The sequence below is a fragment of the Sander lucioperca genome, chromosome 9 (genome assembly GCF_008315115.2).
Source record: "Sander lucioperca isolate FBNREF2018 chromosome 9, SLUC_FBN_1.2, whole genome shotgun sequence".
Classification (NCBI taxonomy): domain Eukaryota; kingdom Metazoa; phylum Chordata; class Actinopteri; order Perciformes; family Percidae; genus Sander; species Sander lucioperca.
The window spans coordinates 9481860-9506165 of NC_050181.1; the positions used below are offsets into that span (position 1 = coordinate 9481860).

The 24306-nt window shown below is 38.3% G+C and overlaps 1 protein-coding gene across 5 annotated transcripts in view; it reads right to left on the reverse strand.

Moving 5' to 3' along the window:
* Positions 1 to 34: 34 nt before the first annotated feature.
* asic1c (acid-sensing (proton-gated) ion channel 1c) overlaps positions 35 to 24306 on the reverse strand; it is a 99777-nt gene continuing 75505 nt past the window's right edge. For 2 of the 5 annotated variants that reach the window (XM_036005352.1, XM_036005353.1), the window contains 10 exons: positions 15160 to 15310; positions 14506 to 14633; positions 10064 to 10214; positions 9924 to 9980; positions 9320 to 9473; positions 9011 to 9102; positions 8579 to 8658; positions 7633 to 7704; positions 4764 to 4816; positions 408 to 3597 (listed from right to left, as the gene is read on the reverse strand). In XM_036005352.1, coding sequence (XP_035861245.1) covers positions 3519 to 3597; positions 4764 to 4816; positions 7633 to 7704; positions 8579 to 8658; positions 9011 to 9102; positions 9320 to 9473; positions 9924 to 9980; positions 10064 to 10214; positions 14506 to 14633; positions 15160 to 15310 — 1017 coding nt within the window. In that variant the 3' untranslated portion in view covers positions 408 to 3518. Of the gene's footprint in view, positions 117 to 407; positions 3598 to 4763; positions 4817 to 7632; positions 7705 to 8578; positions 8659 to 9010; positions 9103 to 9319; positions 9474 to 9923; positions 9981 to 10063; positions 10215 to 14505; positions 14634 to 15159; positions 15311 to 18371; positions 19555 to 24306 lie in introns of those variants that run through there. The other 3 variants (XM_036005351.1, XM_031294050.2, XM_031294051.2) reach the window with 3 other exon arrangements.

The window sequence follows — 24306 nt, forward strand, 5'->3', positions numbered from 1 at the left end:
ACCCACCTAATATTAGATTATTATTTAAATGTTGCACAATTCTGATCATTCAGGTGCACAAAAGTATGACATCACCTATTTCCAGCGTTGAGCCCACATCTAACCAAAGAGACGAGCTAAAACAACACAAAAACAATTCGGTCAATTTGCCAAAATGGTTTCTAATTTTGTCCTTTGTGAGAATGTGATTGTTTTTTGGGCCTTTAAAGGCATACTATGTAACTTTTCCCTCTTCGGTCCCCCTACAGGTTGTCTCATTGGAACTACAGCTCGTGCGTCCCGTCCCTTTGCTCCCCCTACAGGTTGTCTCATTGGGAAAAGTTACATAGTATGCATTTAAGTTGGCATGCAGTTTGGTTTGTCAGTAAAGTGATAGTTTGACTTAAGACTGACTACGTTACACATAGTTAAGTGTGTATTAACTATTTAATGTACAGTTCAGAGTTACAATCACATATCTACAATAAAATTCACATAAAGCACATAGAGCCAGATGAAGCAAGTTCAATTCCCCAGATGTTTTGCGAATGGAAACCTTGGTGTTACTTTTAAGAACCAGTCTTGAAGCCACATTATGTTCATTTAATCCATATAAAGTGATGGAAAGATATAGCCTTTTTTCCCACAACTGTAGAATATCTATCTTTTTGAGTATTGCACGGTTTGAGAAGGATGTGGAGAACGTCATTTTGATTAATCTGGCTCCAAAAATACATTTGGGACCATACAAAGTGAATAACATGGCTAAGATTACATTAATAGACCAGAGATAATAGGATACATAATGATCATGCAAGGAAGAAAATGGGTGATGTAACAACTGAAAAACTAATAATTAATGAGGTCAAATCTAGGTGTTGGGGGACAGAAATATATAGAATATGGTTTTCTACTTGGCCATAATTATGCAGTAAATACCAGGACTACCTAATGAGCACAAACAGTTAAGTAATAGTTTCTGCCAGTTCAGATACACTCTGCTGTTCTGTGACTGGTAGTAAGGCAGGGGGTGTGGGGAGAGAGAGGTAAAGACCCAGGACATTTTCACAATTCCTTCATCCACAGTTTGCGGTAATGCTGGGTCATTTTTATGCTTTTTAACCCAACAACATGACAAAAACACACATACTCAAAATCATCATGGCAATGCAGCAGCATCAGAATAGCATAATTGTGTAACGTGAATTGGCATTTGTGTCTATTTATTTTGCTATTGATGGTTAATATACAGTTGTCATATACATTTGTGTTGCAGTTGGCAGCTGTTCAGTCTACATCCATTCCAGCTGTTGAATGTCATGAATTGAAAATGGGAATCCCAAAACTTTTTTTTATGTCAATTTGTTAACACTTGTATCTGATTCAGTGCATTTATTGCTCATGACACAGTTTCACTGATTCACCTTTTTTTGTTTCCTGAAAAGTCAAATTTCCACTGAAAAGTAAAAGTTTCATTTAGATAAATTCTTTTCACGAGGTGGTGTCCAGCTCCTTTTGGAGTAAGCTCCTGTTAACAGTGAACACACCACGTGCAACAGTGGTTGTAATTAAAACTAAAGCCATAGAAGGTAGTCACAACCATAGACATCCAGTCATTGGCTTTCAAGTGATGGCTGATTTCCAAGGGTTTGTGCTTCACATCAACAGTCATCTAATACACAGTCAACAGAGTAATAAAGCTACAGTGTTATGAACACCACTTAACTTGATTGGCATTATACTTGAAAGTTTCACATAAAAAAAAAAAAAAAAAAACTATACTCTGAATTTCCAGTAAAGTATTTATAGTGAGGATATGCAAGTACCTACAAGTCCATAACTGTAGTGTCAAGGATTTAAATAACATAGTGACCATTAACAAGAGAGGAAGTACACTCACACAAAGATAAGAAGAAAAGTTGTGTATGTAAGTAAGATGGGTAAATATAGAGTTTATTATACTTGATCATTTATACATCACAAACTGTTATTTGTGACTTATTACATCTTTTGGAATAATAATAAAAGGATACAATGGTAAAATTGTACAATGCATTTCTGTCATAAATCAATTGAACTGAATGGGGCTGAGGTGTGTGGTGGTTTTGATGTTTTGAGGCAATTCTCTTGTATCTAATAAAGTCTATTTAGTTGTCAGTCACATTATACTGTAATCACCAGAAACTCAAAGACACTTACGGCCCACCCAGATAGAAAATCCAAATTCCTTTTGGTGTAAGAACAGATGAAAAAACACTTATCTCTCTCTCTCTCTATATATATATATATCGATATATTGATACATATATTTTTGACAAATGTCTCACATGAGCAGTATAGAATTTCGTAATGGCATTTGATTTTATTTGTATTTACAAATTTCTCTCAAGTTTAGGAATGTCACCAACAAGCCTTTTAAAGTCTACGTATGTTCAATAGAGAATAGATTACTATCACAGGGGATTGTGCTGATGAACACCTTTAAGACACAGTAATGAAAAAAGAATTGAGAATTATTAAAAAGGCAAAAAAGGAAAACCTGATTGTTCCTCTTCTAGTGAATTCAATGTACATAAATAAGGGAGAATTTCTGCAGCAAGCTGCATGCTAGCATTTTTTTGTGACAGCACAGCAACACTATCCTACAAAATGGGAAAACAATGAAAATTGAAATGTTAGCTAAATAAAAATACAATCAACAGCCTTTTTTGGCCTTTTTTACCCTTACTGTGTGTAAAAAGTGACTTAAGTTAACAAACCCATCCAATTCAGCAGTTACCGCCATCCACATGAATCAAAACTAGATACTTGCATATATACAAATAATCAAGTTCCTTTTCTGTTTTTAAATTGATTTAGCACAGTCGTCTAATTTATGAGACAATCCAAAGCCTCACAGTAGCAAAAGGCAACATTAAACACCAGTCTAGTGTTTTGATTCAGGTATGAGCAGCTCTTTTATCCAACAATCAAGCTTATTGAAGTCGAGCAGATTTCTGAAAAGGCTCTCCTGTTCAAACTGGTGACAGTATAAGGTCACTCAGTACAGCATTAGTTAGATGCTGGAGACGTAACACTGTTGAGAAACTGCAAAGCTACACATACCAATCCACATGTATTCTCTTTTTTTTTTTTTTTTTTTTTTTTTAATTGATGTACAGCAAAACCTGCACAACAGTGCTACATCTCATCACAGGTCAGAAAGCCTTTTTTGGACCCATTTCTCGTCACTGATTGTATAACTCTAAAGTGACTGCATAAGAAAAACAAATCCATGAAATGAAACATGAATAAATTAACAGTGATACCTTGACATGGCAGTTAAACCTGAGTTCTGTTTTGGAAGTGGTCTCTTTTTTTCTGATGATAGTACTCTATTTCTATTCAGGCATTGATAAACTCTATTACATGTATATGTTTCTGAGTTATACACTCAACCGTTAAATACATAAATTAATTCACAGTTTGCTGTCAAGTCCCCAGATGTGCCACCCCACCCCCTACTTTATGTTGTCAACAAGCAAACTCTTCAAAGTTGCCTAGAGTCGGGTGACGAGGTAACATGTTCGGCGTGAATCCGAGACTGTCCGAGTGACTCCGGAGGGTGTCACAGGTGCTCTGCAAAACAGAGGGAAGGGAAGGAGGGAAGACGAGTTCAACCGGGTTAAGGGAGGGGCGATGAAGGGAGTGATGATGATGATGATGATGATGATGATGATGATGATGTAGGAAATAAATGAGCCACAGGTAAAATGAGAGCGACCGGGACGATGAAGGGATGTGGAGGAAATTGGAAAAAAAAAACAACGTAAAAACGTATGGGGTGAGGACAAATTGTGCAAAAACGAATTAGAAAAAAGAAAAGGATATATAATGGAGGGCCATAAATAGACAGAAACATATGTGGACAATGATGAGATAATGAATACAACAGATTTGAAAGTTCCAAGATCAGCCACATTGCATATGTTTCACAGGTAGTGAAAAGAGAGTTTAAAGAAAACCAGGGGAAGGTAGGGAAAGATGAATGAAAGGAGGGAGAAGAGAAAGAAAACAGCATATTTTTAGTCCTGTTTTTACACTAGCATATTAGGTTCTTAAAGTTACGGAAGTTGAAACATCCACATATGTCTGCATCCCCCTGTTTGTGCAAAAGTGCTCGCTGAGTAGATGATGGTCCTGATACTGTATTTGAAAAACAACCATTGGTAGTCCCATCGGGAAAACTGGCTATTCCAGCAGACAAAGAACCATTTATATTTTGTGAAAACTCACTGCATGCAGACCTGTGATAACATCACAAAGTAATGCATCTAGTGATGTTATCTGGCATGAGCCTCAAATGCATTGCCTCTAAATGGACCTCTGTGCTGCATGGAAATAAACAGATCTCGTGTGGTTCAGCTTTTTGTACAACAATTTAATAAATATGTAATCTGTTTTCACAGGAGTACTGCGCTTTATCCTATTGGGAAAGAAAGCATCATTATTCAGTGGAAGGTGCACGTTTTGCATAGTGCAGAGAATCAAATCGTTGTGCACCTGGAGAATCCAACCAACTTCTGTTGAGCCAATAAATACAGAAACACACCAAACTAACCTGTCCTGACACAACGGTAGATATTAAAATGCTCACTGCAGTTGGATAATCACCCCTCTTTTTCTTCACTATCTACCAAATAATTTGTAGCCACTGAGGAAATGATGTATGAGATGGTCTCAGGTATGTATAAAAGAGAGGGACAGCATGGGAGGGAGCATCTATTATCAATGGGGTGTGCTACCTGGGGGCATGATTAGGCGTGACACCAGGGCTGGTTGGGTTCTCTGGAAACTCCTGGAATAGACATGATGAAAAGAAAGATGGGTGAGGGTGACTGAAATGAAAATAAAACACAATGCAAATGCTAATAGTAAAAGTAGTGAGGGAATGCTGCAAGAGTGTTTTTCCCCTCCGGATAGCATTGAAGTAGGAAGATAGCTTTCCAATAAAAAGATTTTTTTTAATAAGCAGGGAAAAGAAAAGACGATTACTGTCATGCAGAAGTGTTAAAGATCACTAAAGAGAATGAAAGTCAAACTTAAAATAGAGTCTAAAAAACACAAAATGCATTACTTTACTGTTGGGTTGTTTGAGTGGAGATGTGAACAATGAACTAGTTGAAAAACGGTTATTGAAAATGAGAGAAAGGAAGTATAAAAGGATGGTTTATTGTAAGCAGGTGAACATATGAAATGAATGGGGCAGAATACAGTAAATATCACACTATGTACGACTCCAGTAAAAGCATGAGATACTGTAAATATCAGCCCACTAAATAAATGCTTTATCTAGTGCCACTTAAAAACAAGACTGACTAAAATAACTTCCTTCATCACTATGTTGGCTTAAATTAACATATATCCACTTCTACTGCAGAGAATAAACAACTTCTTTCAATCTTTTCTTCCACATCAACAATCAAACCAAATCCTGAACCTGAGGCAACTGAGCATGCACGTACACAAACCACATGCAGACACAAACCCATGGCTTTTTCACTAATTTGAAGAAAAAGTGGCATGAATTGCTGGTAATGAAAAAGTATTGGGCTTGTGTGTCACACAACAAAGAATGAGAGCTTGCATTTCTAAGATTTTGCCAATAATGGATGCAAACTGGGGGATTCGGTATACTCAGGGACAAAAGAAAAAAAAATCGGCTTAAATGCTTTTGATTAAAACAGCACCAGAAAAAAAGGAAATGTTTCGCTTTTGTTAGTGCTTCCACCCCTACAATGAGCTGCAGAGGGGGATTAGTGGCTTTTAGTTGATATTTGGACTTGAGATACGACCAGTGATCCCCATGTGTTAGAAAGAACTGGATTAAGTGGTTGTTACAGTTTATATTTTGAAATTAAGTTCAATTTGGATTGAAATTAAAGTTTAGTTCATTATAAAAAAAAAAATATTGTAGTTGTATTGGTAGTTAGACAACTTATTAAAATACCTATGATAAAAATGTTTGTTTTTTACAGAACCAAGTCATGATTGTTGTTTGTGCATTTCACACAGATAAGACCTGAAATAACATAAATAACTTCGATTGCTCTTCTGTGTAATCTGAATTTGAACAGACAACTATAGAGATATGAAGATATAAAAGAACAAGTGACAGAATGTCATTTAGCTTTAGCTATGTTCATTTTCACCAATTTTGTAATAGTATGAAACGCAATATGTAGATAGTCTCTCAACTCTAATATACTTTGCTACAATGGATGTACTATGCTGGTGAAACACAGAACAGATTTAAGTTGTGCACATATATTACTAAATAAGCATTTTTAAGAACATAGGGTAAATCATCAAAAAATAAAAGTGGACCCAAGCAACTTCTATGTGGGACTCCTCAGGAGTTATTTATTTATTCGCTATCAGAGAAGATACTCGCTTTATTCTGTCAGAGAGGTAAAGCTTAATCTGTGGAAGAGCTATGATCAATAACATCAATTTAAAGTTTGACTGAAAATAGTAATGTCACATATTTTTCTCAGCACAGTGAGTTTACTAACGGTTCTACAACTGTAGTCAGGTTTGATTCAGTAGTATGTGCTGAAAATTTGATTACTGATATTAAGAAGGTATATTTCAGTTCTAAATAATTTCTCAACTGCTCTGTATAAAGCTTACATAACAGTCTGCAGAAGAAGCTGAGGTGCCTCTGGACGCCAGTGTGTTAAACCACTGGGCTCGACAAAATGCTGTGATTTAAGGCAGTACAGAACTGCCCTACATTATTCTAGCTTTCATTTTAAAGTTTAAATGGGCTTTATTGCCTTGAAGGCAATGCCTTGTTAATAACATCTCCAGACCTCTTAACCTTGTTCTGTTTTCTGCTCATTCTTCTACATGAATCCATTATGAATTTCCTCTGATCATACTGCCAGACATAAAGTGGCAAAACCAGAGTACAATAACCGCTTTTCCCGCTATAAGTGAACCGTAATTAAATGATGGAGGGTGATATTGAGAAGCTTCTGTATATTGTGTAAATACTGAAAAGTGGGTTGGTGTGTGGGATCAACTACGGTAAGGGCTAAACCTCTGAATGTAAAAGCAGTTTATGAGTCATTATAAGAAGTTACTGTAATCCAGAGCAGCTCAGACACTTTAACTTGTCCATGCACTGTAGTTTAAGGGAACTCAAGTAGCAAAACACATGACAAACCACAAAAAAACCTTGAAATAAGAGGCTTATAAAGTCTGTTTGCCCCTTGTAAATACTCATCTGAATTCCATCTGTAAAAACTATTTTAGATTTCTTTCATCATAGGGCATAATTTGTGCTGCTCCTCTATATTTCCCATGTAAATAAAGTACTGTATGTGCGTAATATTAGATACAGTAATTATGCATTCATACTGTGCTATCAAAACAAGGTTTATATATTATTAATGATTATGTTTTCTAGCACAATACATCTTTTGCATGGGAAATTGGGAAATTGAAACTAATGATTATATAGTGTTGTGTGGCTTTGTTTTCTCTCTGATGCTGTTCATTAAAAGCATTTCCAGTTAGCAGACATTTTTTGTTGTTATTGTTGTTCCTGAGGCTCATTTATTACATTGCATTAATATAATTCAATCAAATGCATTCTGAGAGAATTACCAGATTGTCGCTCTGACAACGCTGTGGTCGTTTCTTGCGTATGAAGTAGCCCAAAACCTTATCCTTAATCACCTAAATGCAAAAACATAATATACACATTGTTCACTGATGGAATACATCATGGTCAGTGACATTAATACTGAACATTAGCAGTAAAAATATATTTAATTTACATTTTGGAAAATACGATTATTCACCGTCTTGCTGAGAGTTGGGTGAGATAATTGATACCACCCTCATGTCTGTACAGTAAACATGAAGCTACTCCTAGTCAGCTTAGTTTAGCATAGTTCCCCTGGGAACAGGGGAAAGAGCTTACATAAGATCACTAATTACCAAGTTACATCTTGTTCATTTAATCCATACAAAAACCGGATTGCAGGAACTACAAGTTGTGGTTTTTGCTGGAGGTTATGTGCTGGACTTTCTTTTGGCGGGAGCAGTTGTTAAGCAACCATGTATTTACTGCTCCCAGCCAAATAGTCAGATACATAACCACCCCAAAAAAGCCAAAACGAGACATTTTTAAACTTCAGTTTTTGTATGCATTAAACAAATGAAATATAAGGTGTCATATAAGTGTCTATTCTAATTAGTGAGCTTTAGAGGTGCTTGTAGGCAGATTTTGTTCCCTTCGAACACAGCCAGGCTAGCCAATTCCAGTCTGTATGCTTAGCAACACTAACTGGCTGCTGATTCATATTTACCATACATACATAAGACTCTGAGTAAGCTTATTTCCTAACATGTCAAACTATTCCTTTAAGATTAAACACAAGGAGTACAAATATAACCAAAGGTTATTTCAGACTTTCTTTACATGGTGTCAAAATAAAAATCAATTAGCTGTAAAGTGTGATACTTAACTATTTGTCTTTATAGACAGAAGGACAACAATAAATTGAATTAGTGTTTACATTTTAATTAGTGAAAACCATCACTTTACCTCATATAGGTAGTCAAATATTTCCAGTATTGTTAAGACACTGGCTCCGATAAACAGCCCCATCTGACCTCCAATGTCACCTAGAAGAAGAGAGATTAACAGATATGGGCAGGTACAGTAATTGAACAATGGTGCATGAAAGCATTCCCCACGCTGTCACTTCTAATTCAGTATCTCTCAGAGTAATCTGAGCAGAACTGTCAAAAGTGTCCATCCAGCCCAACTTCTCATCAGACCCAACCCGGCTGCCCTTGCAAGAGCATCAGATTATGAAAATGTGTTCAGCCTGTTTCACAAGTTCCAAGAGGAAACCTCAAAGCACCAGGCGTGAACACACTACGTGAAATGTGTGGTGGGGGCCTGCTGAGAGTGCTGATACGAGGTCAAGCACATTTTTCTGTCACAATAAACCTGAAACTTCGAGAATCTTACCAAGAAGCCCTGCAATTTCATAGGCCTTCTTCTGCTCAATCTTCTCATAATTCAGAGCTTCAAAGAAGATGTCCATGACCAATATATTTTCTCTGGCGAGAGGACAGACAAGAGCACACCCAATATGTTTATTTCTGGTAATATTACATTACACCAAATGGTATCTCACATTTCCTGTGTAACTATCTTTCATTATTGTTACATTGAAGGTGAACGATGGAGACCCAGGTCATGCTACATCAAAGTACATCCATCAATTAACAAAAAAAAGGCTGAGATCTGAATAACTGACTGCTACCAAATACTTACCCAATATATTGCTCAGTTTTGTTGAATTTCTTAGCCAGATACTTAGCAGATGCCTTACTGGGGATCTTAACCATGGACAGCTCCTTGCCATAGCGAGTCATGTTGCAGGGGGTCTGACAGACACAGTAATCGTTGTCTTTCTCTACCAAAAAGTCTGTGGATGATCAAAGTCATTTAAAAATATTGTGATCACTGCGAAGAATCAAACAAACCTGCATACAGTGGCTCTCTAAAAATATCTCTGCACACAACTGAAAAACTACATTCGCTGCCATCGTTCACTTTCCATGAAAGCAAATAATGACTGAAGCTATGATACAGAGGAGGGAGAAATAAAGCTCTATGGGATTTATTTGACATCAGCGAAGCATAAACACATCACAAATCTTCCTAATGGAATTTTTTAAACAATAATTTTACTTTATTAGTTTTGCTTCAGCACTGTCTGAGATTAAAGTAATTTCAAGTTAAAGCTACAGAGGTATTACATAAAGGCTTGAGTAGTCTCATGGCACTGCTGCTGAACACTTGGTTGAATTTAGACATTAATGCAAAACTATCACACTAATATTTTATACGTATGTGGTAAAGTGTGTGGGCTCACCTAAAGCTGGGTCAGCACAGTCTTTGTACTGCTCAGGTGTGCAAACTGTTGAGGTCCCTGTTTCAAACAATATTAAGGTAAAATGAGGACAGAAGTATTTGCAACATGTTTTAATTGGTCACGTCTTTCTGAAATCATACCAGGCATGTGAACCATCCTGCAGTTGCAGTTCTCCAGCAGGTACCGGGTTTCACAGTCAATGCGGCAGGCGGTGATGCTATACGTGGAGAAGTATTCAGAGTCTATGGGAGTAGACTTGCAATCTCCCCAAGGCGGAGGGAGGTACTGAAGCTAAAAGAGCAAACAGCACATGTTTTCCCTCAGTATATCAGCACACAGGATTACAACGAATAACATTATGCAAGTTCACTACAGCAAAAGTACAAAAGAGGACAACAAACTGACAAAACCCAACACAAATGTCTAAAAAAAAAAAAATACATAAAAAAAAAATATAGCAGCAAGCAGACATCATGCAGAACATTACTGATGCAGGTCTAGTCCTCGGTAGGAAGCAGAATACCATAGAAAAACAGACAGGCTTAATAGAAATCTGTAAAATATGTAGATTTAGACAGGACACCACAGTCAATGGACAAATATTACAACCCTGAGAACATAACTCAACAATAAAGAGCTATTGAATGAAAAAATAAATGTTTGAATGAATTTAACAGACATTATACATCATTACATCCTATTTTATAGTAAATAGTTGATGAATTCCTAATGAATAAACTACTCTCCAGAAGCTTATAAAACAACTTTTTATTGTTGATTAACTATTTTAATCTAAGCCCATGAGAGTTTGTTATAAAACTACCCTGGACTGCAAAGCCATGTGAATTAAACAACAAAGTGAAGTCAGTCTGCAGTCTCATTAGAGGTAAAACTCTCATTAAAAGGTGAAGAGCAGGTCATTACATTTATGAGTAACTCAGGGAATTCTAAATGAATCCACTAATGAGGAATATTTAATGCCTGAATTTTAAGGTTTTAGTTCACGGTAAGCATTAGACCCATGGTACTCGTCTTATAACTGCAGCAATGTGCCCCGTGTGTGTGTGTGTGTGTGTGTGTGTGTGTGTGTGTGTGTGTGTGTGCGCGCGCGCGCGTGCGTGCGTGCGTGCGATCTGTTTAGAGCTATCTTTAACACTTTAAAGGAACTTTTGCTAAACCAACATTTAACTACTGAAGGAAAAACTATGACCGATTCTGCTCTGGCTCAAAAGGCCAGAGTCTATCTGACTCCACTTGGTCACTTCTCAAGCTACCCGTTTAAATTCTGTGTTCTTGACTGGCAGACCAGGAAATCAATACTCTACTAAACTACTAACTCTACTACTACTAAATTTTAACAAAGCTTTAGTAAATTATACTGCAAGCAGAATACAACTTATGCATCATGACAAACAGGTACCACAAGACTACAGGTACAACAAGACTTTCAGTCCGCTTTAAAAGTCTTAGCAATTTGTGGTAAATGCTTACTACTCATTTTATGACAAAAAAAGAACTAATTATTTATGAAGGCTAACAATGCTTGCATGGGCATTGAAGCATATAGCTACTAATTGCAGTGGGAGCTAGTCAATGCCAAAGGCTTCTTCCTGACAAACTTCCCGACAACTGATGCTGCTATTCACAATCATCTCCACCAGCTCTAACCAGGTTAACTCTGACAATCTAATAGGCATTCAGTCAACAGAAAGTGACAGAGATAGAGTGCCAGTCAGTGAAGGAGTGGACTTAAACTAGCTAACATTATTAAGCCTTTATTGAACTCCATTTCTGGCCCACAGGGTTAAAAAATGATGCCAGAGTCGTCATGGGTAATAAAACCTAATAAATCATATTGTCTGGTCCCTCCAGATGACATTAAGTAGCGGTCCAGTGGATCGCCCTGATAACGTAAAGGCAAAACAAACAGAACTGTATATGGCGGTGAGAGGGTAAAGCCAAACAACCAATTTGATGAAGATACAGACTCAGATTAATGGATTAAAGCTGGAATGAAACCCATTACTGTAGCTGCTCTTTACTGACATCTATTAAACAGAGAAGACGATGGATGGACTGCAGATGTTGTTCGATGTTGTTGCTTTAGCCACACGGAGGGGGATAGATGGATGGGGATGCAGCAGCTGGAAACAAACGTTTGGAAGCCGGGGAAGACCCCAAAGCCCAGCTCATGGAGGAAAGGAGGCTCTGACTGAGTGTGAAGCTGTACCTTTATGCCTTCCTCATAGGACGTCTCATCTAGGGTGAGGGGTGAGGGAACACAGCCCACATGATTATCTAAATAATAAAGAGGGACAGAAAGTGGTCCACCCCTTCGGACAGAAAGACAGCCTGTTGTCAGTATACTCCCAGCGGCGCCTGAGAACTTTGGTACTGCTGGGTTGTCATTTTCTCTTCTCACATCCACTCAAGCTTGAGTGACGACACAGTTCAGTTTCCCCCCCATTACATAATTATACTCTAAAATGTGGTGGTGTAGTCTTCACATGTCTCTGAGCTCACAAGTCATAGCTTCCTATTATAAATTAAATTCCTCTGTCAGAATCTTCACAAATGAAGTCTTGAAATCATAAGTGCTTCATCAGGCGGCCTATTATTACACTGAGAGCAGTGTCACTATACTCGTCGGAGACTGACTGAAATTAATGCTGGCCAGACTTTAATGACAGTCTAAATAATTCAGCACATCTTTTAGATTGTAAACAAGTCTTTTAGCTGTCACTGGTGTGGGCGCTCGTGTCACGATTATAAATGACAATCCATGCACTTTTGCTTTCAGCAGGAATCTTTGTGATGTTGATTAATAGATCAGAAACACTTCTTGGAGATGGCTGAACCATTTTACAACACTTGTGCAGAGAAAGAGAGTCAAAAAGAAATATTATTATTATGTTTCAAATCTGCTTCCCAAAAATAGAATTTGTCATATTTGTGGTGTCCAAGTGTCTGTTTTAAAAGACCAAACTCTGCCGCAATCATCCTATGTTATTCTGCTAAAACAATGGTGGAAGATTTTCTTTGGTCATTTATCTCATGCTCATGAACTGACCAAGACCATTAACTTTGGGAGCAAAATCATATAAATTAGGCTTGATTCATTTCTCAAGTAATGAATTGGATTTACTGCTGGACTATCCTTAACTTCACACCTTCAAAAGGACTGATTATGTGGGGGAATTTTAATGAGCCTGCAGCACAATACAGAAATACACTTGATCCCGAAGGTAATCATTACAAAATCCTAAAATCTTTTGTGGCACAGGCGCCATTTTCTTGCAACTTAACAATGAGGGGTTTTCTGCTTGGCAGAGGATATTTCCCTATTCTGTCACTGTTTCTGGCTTGGCTTGTGTGCTTTTCTAATGTAGACAAAAGACTGTTGTCTTGGCAACATCACATTAATGCTTTACATTTTCATAACATTTGGATAGGACACATCCATGTGAGCTCAGTGTTATGACCTTGAACACAGGCTTTTCGATCAATTCAGGCTTAACTATAGTTATTACTTTTCGTCTATCACCGAAAGCAGTGAAGGGATAGTTGAGAGCTGGAAACACATTTTCTACAAAGCCTGCCACAGGCTTTTTTTTTCATTTTACTGTGCCCCTAAATCAAAGTACATTTTAAAATATGTCTTCAAAATAGCTGGGGGTCATCTTTCTAATCTGACAACAGATACTTTAAGTGTTAGTGGAATTGGGAAATAAACTAATATGATGACAGGTTGCACCAGGCTTCTTTTAATAGTTCAATTTACCATCAAAAACATGATAATAGTTTTAATATCTTTCCCTCAAGATTCAGGAAGTCTTGAGAGGGCATCTTAGGAGTGCAGTTAGTTATAGTAAGTCTTTAAAACAATCTGATTTTGGCTAAAACCTGCTGCCAATAGACCATATTAGCAATAATTTCAGTGAGAAAAATCATAAATGTTTTACAATTTCCTTAAGGGGTGTTAATAAGAAATTGTTAATCATCTTTTCAAACACTTTGAATAAGGTTTATTTTTTTTTTTGTTAATCAGAATTAATATTTTGATCATTAAAGCCTGCTGACCGTGGCTGTGTGAATTCAGTCAGTTTTTCTCTGCCTTCTCTTTGAATGTGCCACTAGAGACAATTTTTACATCATTCAAATAAGCTGTATTCATATTTTTTTGTCTCATGCTAAAAGTAGTGAAGACTCATGGAAAGTAAAACAAACACTCTGAGCTGCCGGATATACAGTATTTTTTGTGTGGTCTGAGTTTTCTTTTTTTTTTGGCTCAGATAAGCACAGTATGCTTGTATGCTTGCATCCAATCATTACTTGGCCCTGCTCTATCAACATTCCTTGGCTGCTGTAATCCTTCAGTTTCATGGACCCAGAATCACTGGGTATTTATATAACACCTTAACTGCACATTTCCCACACAGGGTAAATCAAAGATAAGATTTTGCTCCAGGCTCTGTGACACAGAGTTAATGGGCACTGGCTGGCGAGGATTTGTAGACAAACACAGAATGAAGCGGCGCAAAAAAGGTTGAGGTTGGAGGAGAGGAGGCTGAACATTAGGTACCAGTTGCTGCTGACATGACACAAAAGTTTGAAAACCAGGGGCCACACCAAATCCCAGTTGGTCAATGAAGGGCGGCTCGTCCTGGCTGTGGATCTGAACCTTGATGCCTGCTTCGTAGGAGGTTTCATCTGTGGATACACGCCAGAAAATGTAACAACAAGTACTGTCGCCTATGGAAACCCACTTTTTGGCTCTGGCACTGATACAAAGTGTTGCTAAAGCCCATGCTGAATGCTAACAGCAGAGATATACTCATATGTTAGTGTGGTGGACCAATATGAAACAGATTTATTACATGCTGAATACTTTATGAATGTAAGATACAGTGGGTGTTGTTGTCTGCCATAAATTGAAAGCAATATGTCAATGAATGCCATACATTAGACCTGATGTCAGTTTTAAACCTGGAGAAACTATAAAGATAATATGGTATTAAGTATGCTAATACATCAATTCTGTGTTGAGCAAATTCTGCAAACATTTAGCAGTAACGTGAATAAGAAGACCTGGGAAAACCTTGGCATTATAACATGTATATTAAGTCATACATCATCATGTTATAGAAATGACAAAGGACTGGAGGAGTAGTTGGGATTTCCAGGGTAAGCCAACAAGATGGAGGGATTATACAAGTTAAAATGTTAACGTACTGACCTGTCTCTCCCCAAACAGGCAGATATTCATCCTGCTGAATATCCAACATGATCTCCAAGCCGTTCCCTGTGCCACCTTTTAACGTGGTCAACAAAGGGTTGCCGTCTAATCCAGAGTTGAATGTGTAGCATTTTCCGTAGCGTGTGTAAATCTGTAAAGAAAGAGCACAGAAAAAGCAGGAGCATTAATGAAAAGTCAAACCCTTTCTACTGTACTGTGGTAAACTGTGCACCTGTACGAGTTGTATTACATTACAGCCTCAGGGTTTTTCCTGTCTCAGAATGGACCTTTGGGGGTGTCCTGCGCATGGCAGTAAGCATGATCGGTCCGCATACAGTAAAGGCAATGAGTTTGTGTTACCTTATCTGACAGAAATCTAGGCATTTTCCTGTTATTTCTGACAATTTGATAAACAAAAATGTATAGTATGCTTGAGTAAATGAAACCCCAATTAACAAAACTTGTTAAAATAATAATAATGTTTAAATAAATCATTGGGAGAGTCCAGTACAGCCTGACTCTGGACGATAAAACTGAGATTAGCTCTAATATTCAAGTTTATATTCTACTTTTTCAATGGTTGTTTGGTAAAGTGCTCTTAAACACATTTACTGTAGAGTGGATTTGAATTGCTATTTATATATATTTTTTGTTTCATTGCAGAGGCTTTGTGATTACAAGATGAAGTAGTACTAGCATTAAACAGGCACCTGGCTCTGATTTGAGAAATTAATTAGTTTTCCTTAGCAGTAGCAGCAGTCAATCTTTTCCCAATTTCACTCCAAATTTCCCCTGAGTAACTTAGAGTGAATGTACTATTTTGCCGTCATTAATTAAGAAACATCTGAGGTGGAAGCTCTCTGGCCACACAAACAACTTCTAAATTGGGTTTGGAAAAGACATTTGTGTGTCTCGACATACAAACTTCTTGTGAGAGCAAACCTGTGCCAGTACAGCTCAGCGGTACTTAACGTTTGATGTACAATCTCCACAGTAGGTTTGCTCACACCAAATCTCTTTTCGATTTAATCAATCCATTTGGCTTGAGTTATTTATTTTCAGCTTTTGCTGAAACTGAACTCTACAGTTTGGATTAAGACAAAATAAATCTTAATATTCTGAATACAGCTTGAGGGGTTGAGTAAATTCAAGATAAGTAGCTATTTAATGTGGTAGATTAATACCACTGAGTTTGTAGCACTGGAATATTTTACGTTGAAAAACCTCTGTCTAAATTTAAATGAAAATGGATTTCAATTTTCAGAAAGTCATTTTAATTTGTGCAATTTTAAAAACGTTATTTTCAATAATTGTGTAGGCCTCACAAAGAAAATTATCCAATAACTAAAAACAAACATTGAAGCCAAAAACCAGGTTGCTCAAATTTTATCGGGGAAATTCTGACGCCACAATTCAAACGTCAACATCTGAGAAATCAAGCCTGATTGGAATTTGAAATTACCTTCTTGAAATTTCAAAAAGGGAAATTCAAACCACATGCATTCAGATTAATTTCAAAGTAAAATAATAATGGTTACTTTTCAGAATTAGGGTTACAAGCTGTATGCTTTTTTGTTTTGTTATAAAACCAAATTAAAACTGTTAATCTTAAAAAAAATATTTAGACTTACAATTGCTGATGAATTACAAGCCAAATAAGTTTAGATGGTAATTTGCAACATTGAGCCACACTTCCTACATCAACGTTGTCCAAATATACTTACGTGGCAAACACTACTAGGTCATACATAATGTAGCACCCTGACAAGAAATTGTCACTGCTGGAATGACGTTTTTGCTGGCTTTCTCAATCAGTCTCACTGTCTACATCTGTCATCACCTTATTTTTAAACAAGTAATGCAGGAAAGAAAGAAATTTCATCTACCGATTAATTTACACTATACCCAGTGTGGTGTGGTGAGGTCATGGTCAGAGGACTGCTGGCAAAAACTCAACCAGTATGGCAAAGCTGATCTCAAGAGATCAGAGTCAATGTTCCATGTCCAGACACAGACAGACTTACATGCAGCTCAGAAAGATTAAACAGCTCTTTGGTCCTTTCCCCCTGCTGGCTGTATAATGAGGTCTGCAAAGTGACTAGAGACCTGTTTTTAAAGATTCTGATTTAAGTTTAAATAAAACAGGAGCTTCATTTGGTCACACCATAGTCACACCATGTGTTGCTGAAGATGCAAGCACATAACACAGTTTAAATCCCAATTATGGACCCAATCTGACCATGACTTTACAGATTGTGGAGGATCTGCACTGGTTTGTGCAAAACAGGTAAAGCCGCCATGGACAACTGACATATTGCAGTGTGCAGGACTTTGTATTTAAACTGTCTCAAGACCAGTTAAAGTAGTCACAGATATAGGTTTGATTTTTTTTGTATTTTTATGACTCAGATCTACAAAGGCATGAGGTTGAATGTGATGCCAGTGACAGGTTGGTGTTTTAAATGTACAAGTGTGTTCCCAGATTTAAATTATTCTGCATGCATACTTTTCACTGCAGACGTTTCTCCATTGAGCCCTTTAAATATTTTCTGATGACACTGTGTTGAAAGCATTTGATAGAAATATTACCACTCTGAATAGTGTGACAATGGTTTGCAAACATCATACACTTCCTCAATGCAGCAGTCAGTGCTTACTCAAAAATGAATGGGTGTAATAGACTAAAGACGGTGTAAAGACTGGTGTTTTAAATAGGAAGCTCAGCTGCATTTTTCAAACAAGACCATATAATCCACACGCCCTCCAGATGTTTTAATTACGGAAGCTAACATTTTAATTTAAACTGATTAACGATGTCTGAATTATTAATCCTCTACTTTTTCTTCCTTAATATCGTTGTCAGGGGTTATAAAGCGAAAAGACGTTAAAGCAACTGGAAATCCAATAACTCGCCAGGATGAATATAAACAAATGAAAACTCCAAAAACTGTAAAGCAGACACTGAAGTCATTGATGATGACATGACATTGATTGTTTTAACACAACATGAAAGTAACATTGTATCCTTGAGTGACTTGTTGAAGACATGATGTTTAAAAGGGAAAAAGCTGTCATGTCTGAGAGGCAAAAACAGGACAGGCTTTGTCTGCAACTTTGAAACATCAACACCTTAAAACACCCTGAGAGAATGCGGGTGCGTCTTCGGATTCGTATCCACACCTGACAAATACCATCTTTCTTTCTGTACATACAGTGCTGAAGTCTTTGTAGGTGCAGGTTTCCCCTCGGAACCTGCACACCAGCAGCATGTCCTCCAACTGGTGGCCAAGGCGTCCCATCATCTCTGTGGTGTTGATGCTGTAATCAGGGGGCGGGGTGTAGTTGTCAAAGTCCAGCAAGCTCAGGAGACCCTGCTTGTGGCTGTCCTTAATGATAGACAGGCTCCTCTCCATCACTGTGTGATTAGGATACATGAGGTCCATCCAGTAGCCGCTGTGATACAGGTCATCCTTGGTCAGAGAGGATACGCGGAACACATTTTTATTGCAGAAAGTAACAGCTGGGAAGGCCATGTTGTGAGCCCATACCACGTAGATCTTCGTGATGGCAGGGTAGGACAGCAGGTAGATGATTCGATTCCAGGACCAGGTGCACAGGAGACTGACACAAACGAAGAAGGCCATGATCCAGACGACTCGCTGCAGTTTAGACTTGTCCGAAGAGAAGACATACTTCACACCGTGGATCTTGAGCCTCATTATGAAATCCACCATCATCTCTTTCAATGTTGGTTTAAACGAGCTGGACTCAGTGTTTTGGAGACGGGTCTCTTGGGCATCATTGTCTTTGTGTGGCTCCAGGGCGACTGCTCCGGATGTGGGTGCTTCAAACATAATTGCCTGTGTCAAGGCAGGCGCTTCTTTACCAAATGCGGTTTCTTAGTAGCCCACCCTAGACAACCATCTCCAGGTTTATGTACCACAGATTCCAGGTAGCAGCCACTAGAGTCCTAATGGGCAGCTGTCCCACTGTTCAGGCTTGAGAATTATTTGCCGTGCAGATAAAAAAAAGGAACTGAGCTCCTTGGGGGAGGTACAATTGATTTACATAATGATTCCTTTATGAGAAAAACAGCTGAATCACTCCATTAACGAAAACCATCAAGCGTAAGCATCACCAGTCCTTCATCAATAGATAAATGGACGTGATAATTGCAGATGTAAGCGACGGCTTCACTCCCAGAGGCAATCACTTTGAAAATCCGGAGAGGCTTACCCCTGTTGCTCTGATCTTTCACTCCATCTCCCCCTCCAGTACCAGACAATACTTGCAGATTTTGGTGGTTTCTCTTTCTCGCTGTCCAGAACCCAACTCCTCCCTTTTTCAACAGATTGAAAATATGTTTTTTTAGACTGTTGATTCGCAGCCTGCAGAAAGGATTATAAAGCTTGTTGCCCCCCTACCCACTCTCTCTACAGTCGGAGAATGAGGTGGAGCCAGTGGATGAAATTGTTTTTCTCCGGTGATGAAGTAGACCTCCAATGGATATAGAGAGGCGGGGGGAAGGTATCAATCAAAGTACAAAAAAAAATGTGATAAAGAAACTCTGCAACAGAAATAATGATGGTCTGAAATTCTTTGATATTGAAGAACCTGCAGCTCGCTCGTGGATCAATATATCTATATAATTGATAACTGAGGGGAGCCAGCTAGTTGGAGGAAAACTCCGCAAAATCTGCTTCAAAATGAAGACAAAATTTCCGTAATGGCACATTTCCTTGTTCATCTTTTCTGCCAGTTTCAAATATAATTTAACAAATGCAATGTAATGAAGGCTGACATCCTGCTGCATGAAGATGTGGCTCTGACTGATATTAAAGGTGCTTTGCTCCGTTTATGTGAGACTATCAGAGGATTCTCTTTGGCAGAAGACTCAGCTTCGCACTGGAACATTTTCAGTGTGTAATGTGACTATTGGCTGACTAACCTGATCACAGCTGTGGTAATATATGGTTGTAAAAAGAATTATTCTGAAAAGTGAAAAATAGGAAAACATGTTGAATTACTGTGTATACTTGGAGGAGAGGGTGTCATTTGCAAGTTTAGATGGGATGAATTGGACTAAAATAATTGGATGCAACCTAGTTTACATATAACAAAAACTGAGAACTCAGAACTGACCTGCCAACTCTGAATCCATAAATTGATTTTTGTTTAATCATCGCTCCCATATCTGTACGTTAATGTTTGGGAGTTATGAATTCATAAATTACTTGATGCAACATTTATGTAATCAGTTTCAAATATTTTTTGCTCTACGCAGCAAAGCCTGGCACGTTACGCGACAGAAGAAGACTTCTGCTGTCCGATAACACTTTAAAGTGTTTAATTTATCTGTGGTGCATTTTTCATCTACAAATCTAATCAAAACCAATGAAAAGTGATAAGTCAACAGAAGTGAAAGTGTAAATAGAAGAAGAGGCTTATGATTACTGCGGTAAATTGAATGTCAGTATTACAAACAGTGACATGAGTTTGATTATCACCCACTTTGTCAAGACCAAGTCGTCATTCAGTACGAAGGATGAATATATAAAAATGTAATTCAATGGAAATATCAAAAGGTCAAACTTCAGACTTGTGATGATTATGCACTGGGAATCCTTAGTTCCTACCAGCACATTTGTTATTTAACTAAAATGCTGAACTTAATTTAATAAAAAGATAATTTCAAAGCATTCAATTTATCTCCAGCCAATTTAATTATAGCCAAAATTATTAATTCATAACAAAGATTGGGGTGGGGGTGGGGGGGTACTATGCAAAACAGTTTTCTCTGTGTTTAAAAGTTGTGGTAATAATAGTCCGATAACATTAATGAATGTCTGGAATCCAGACTCTGGATCCTGAAAATAAAGAGAAGCCACAGTAAGAGCTTCAGTACCTACAGTATGGTATTAGTTGTGTTCCTTGCATGCTTTCAGGGCTTTCCGGTGAGCAAAACAACTAAACTTCCACAACAACAACTTCCCTAACAGCTACTGGATATCGTGTCTGCAACACGCCTATTTTTTTATGGCTTCCAGGCAAGACAGATGCTTGGCATTGCTTTCTTTTCAGCCTTATGTTCAAACCTTTTTATTCTTAGAAACAACCGAACAGGGTTTTTTTTAATTGTAGAATTAAGGATTCTCTTTTTGTTTGGGAAAGATCCAATCAGAGTGAACAATAGGCTCTATTTAGGCATCAACAGGGATAACTACCTGAGTGTCAGACCCAATAACAAAGCACAACAAAGAGGAGAAAAATACTAATGCTGCATGAGTGGCAGGCAAGTAAATAACTCCAACAATAACACCTTATCAGACTTCTAGATGACTGCCTGGTATCTCTATTTATTGAGTAGCTGCACACCCAATAAATTCAGATGACCTATTTGGTAATCATCATTCAGAGTGATTGATGTGAACAGTTTTGCATCGCAAAAGCAGAGATGTCATGTATGTAAACATTAAACCTGCATTCGTTGATTGTTGGCTGGAATGCAGCAATGCAAGGCCAGCCCTATAAACGTGAAAGTCTGTCACTGAGTCACTGAGCGAGTGATGACGTGAGTGTTGCTGTTTCCCAATAGACCTTTTTTACGGCAGACATGTTGACATGTCATAGTAGGAAAAGCACAGGTGTATTCAAAACCATTAATGATGGCTGCATTTCACTTAGGAGAGGCCCTGGTATTGTGCATGCTGACTCACTGAAATAGCTTCCTGGGACACTTGATGGAACTGAGCCATCGTTAAGGTTATCAATTTCAGCTGTGCTTTTCCTGCTATGACAAATCAAAATGTCTGCTGTGAAAAAGGTCCATTGGCCGATGCTCTTTCGAAATGAATAGGCGCCGTCCTCTATTATGTCCACAGGGGCCGCTCATAGTTCTGTTTGATTGACTGCCGTTCATTACGAATCTATCGCACGCTAAGGACGGAATATTCTCCTGGTCTTGGATTAATCATCTCTGAGGGCCCTATCTTGCACCTGGCGCAGCGCAAAGCCCGACGCAAGTGTCTTTTGCTAGTTTCCCGTCCAGCGCTCGCGTGTTTAAATAGCAAATGCACCTGCGCCCATCTTTGCGCCCATGGACGTGGTTGGTCTTACAAGGAGATGTGTTCAGGTGCATTCTTGGTGTATTGCTATCTTGAGGCAGTGGGAAGTGATTGCGCCGTTGACCAACAAAAACCTGGTCTAAAGTCAACAGCATTTCATTGTTATTTTAACAGCAAATTAGTGAAATGCGCCTAGGCTTATGCACAGCGCGCGCACACTATGCTTGTTATACACACACACACACACACACACACACACACACACACACACACACACACACACACACAGGGAAGCGCAGCAGCACACAAACATGCAAAAGATTACAAATAAAATATTACGATGCAAATCCACTATCATAATAGCAATGCGCCAAAGTACAAACGCGCCTGGCTTTTAAAGGGAATGAGAGATGACACTCTGATTGGTTTATTGCATGTTACGCCCAAAACACACCTAAGAATTAATGAAGACACTAAGTACAACCCTTTTGAACCATGCGCCCGGCGCATGGACCCTTTTTTCCGCCGTCAAACTAGCAAAAGTGGATTTGGACACGCCCTAAACGCACCTGCACCATGCGCTTCACGCCGTGCGTTAAAATAGGGCCCTTAGTCTGACTAACCAGATGTAGACTGTTATAAGCCTGCCATTGGCTACCTATTTCAGACGGAATTCTCCTCCTTTCACTATCTCCGCTATCTATTTCGCAAGAGCACCATCGCTGCATCCTGGCTTAGCGCTGCCCAAGACGATTGTGATTGGTTTAAAGAAATACAAACAAGCCAGAGTGTTTTTCCCCACTATACCAGAATGATAATGGGTGCAGCTAGACCTTGCTCCAGCACTGACACCGCACTGTGGAGATACTGTAGGTCTGGCAATTGGGGTGACCCCAAATAGTCGACTATTCGGCGATTTGATCTAAGGATCCTGACTCGACTGCTAATTTCACAGACGCATCATTGACTGTCACTTCACTCCCCTGTGGTTTCTCTTCTGTCTGTGGATTGCTACAATGAGAGGAAATGGAACTAGGGCCAAAAGTTCTATTTAAAACTACATAAAGCTTAAACAGAGGGGGCAAAAAATACAACTGACAACTTGTGGCGCGTTTCAGCTCTTTTGACTGGTGTGGAAAAAATGGAAGCCAATGTCCCTAATGAGAATATGGATCATACACAGTAATTTTTCCATTGGTAGGCTAATTTAAGAATATTGATAAGTGCAGCTTTAAGTATAACTATTGGACGACAGGAATGAAGTCTTACCGATGTATGTTTTATGGTTTTCAGCAGAACCAGTGATGAGAACAAGGCAGTGGACTGTATAGTTCTACAGGTGTATACCGGAATTCAGTACTTCCCCCTAGCTGCCTAAATGCTCCTATAAGAAGGTCTGAGCATTTCCAATCTACTCAATTAAACAATGCTTTCCAATCTGGTGCAACACTCTGCTATCATGTTTCTGCACTGCAGTGTTTTAGAACTTTTTATAATATGGCTTAGATTTTAATGTGACTAACTTTTTAAAATGGTGTTTATTTATAAAATAATTCCACAAAATCATTATTTTATTAAAATATCCCCTCCAAGACAGCGCTGCAATCACTCAAGAATATAAAGTGCTCTGGGCAGAAGTTAATGATTTTTCATCTCTATAAAATTGCTATCCTTCTTATTGAAAACACATCTCTGCTGCTCACGCATTTCCATTGTTATCTTGCAAACTACATTTCATCTTTGTCGCAGTATTCAAGCATGTAATTAGAGGATCATGCTGTATTAAAATTTGCCAAATTGAGAACGAGCAGCTGATTTCTGTTTGATGAAAAAGTAGAACTATTGAAAGTAAGTATTTGGAAGTATTGGAAGTATTTTTCAAATTTGTACATTAATTGCCCAGCTTTAAGACCAGTTTAGGGATTCCCTGAGGCTGTCAGCGAATGACACTAACCATCCTCTTTTATGTCAAAGTCTAGTTGAACCCCAGAGGTCTCATTAGAGGAGGAGTAGAGTTTTGACTGAGTAAAGGGAAGAGCTCCTTCAAGGGCCAGTGTGATTGTTCAACACCAAATGAAATACT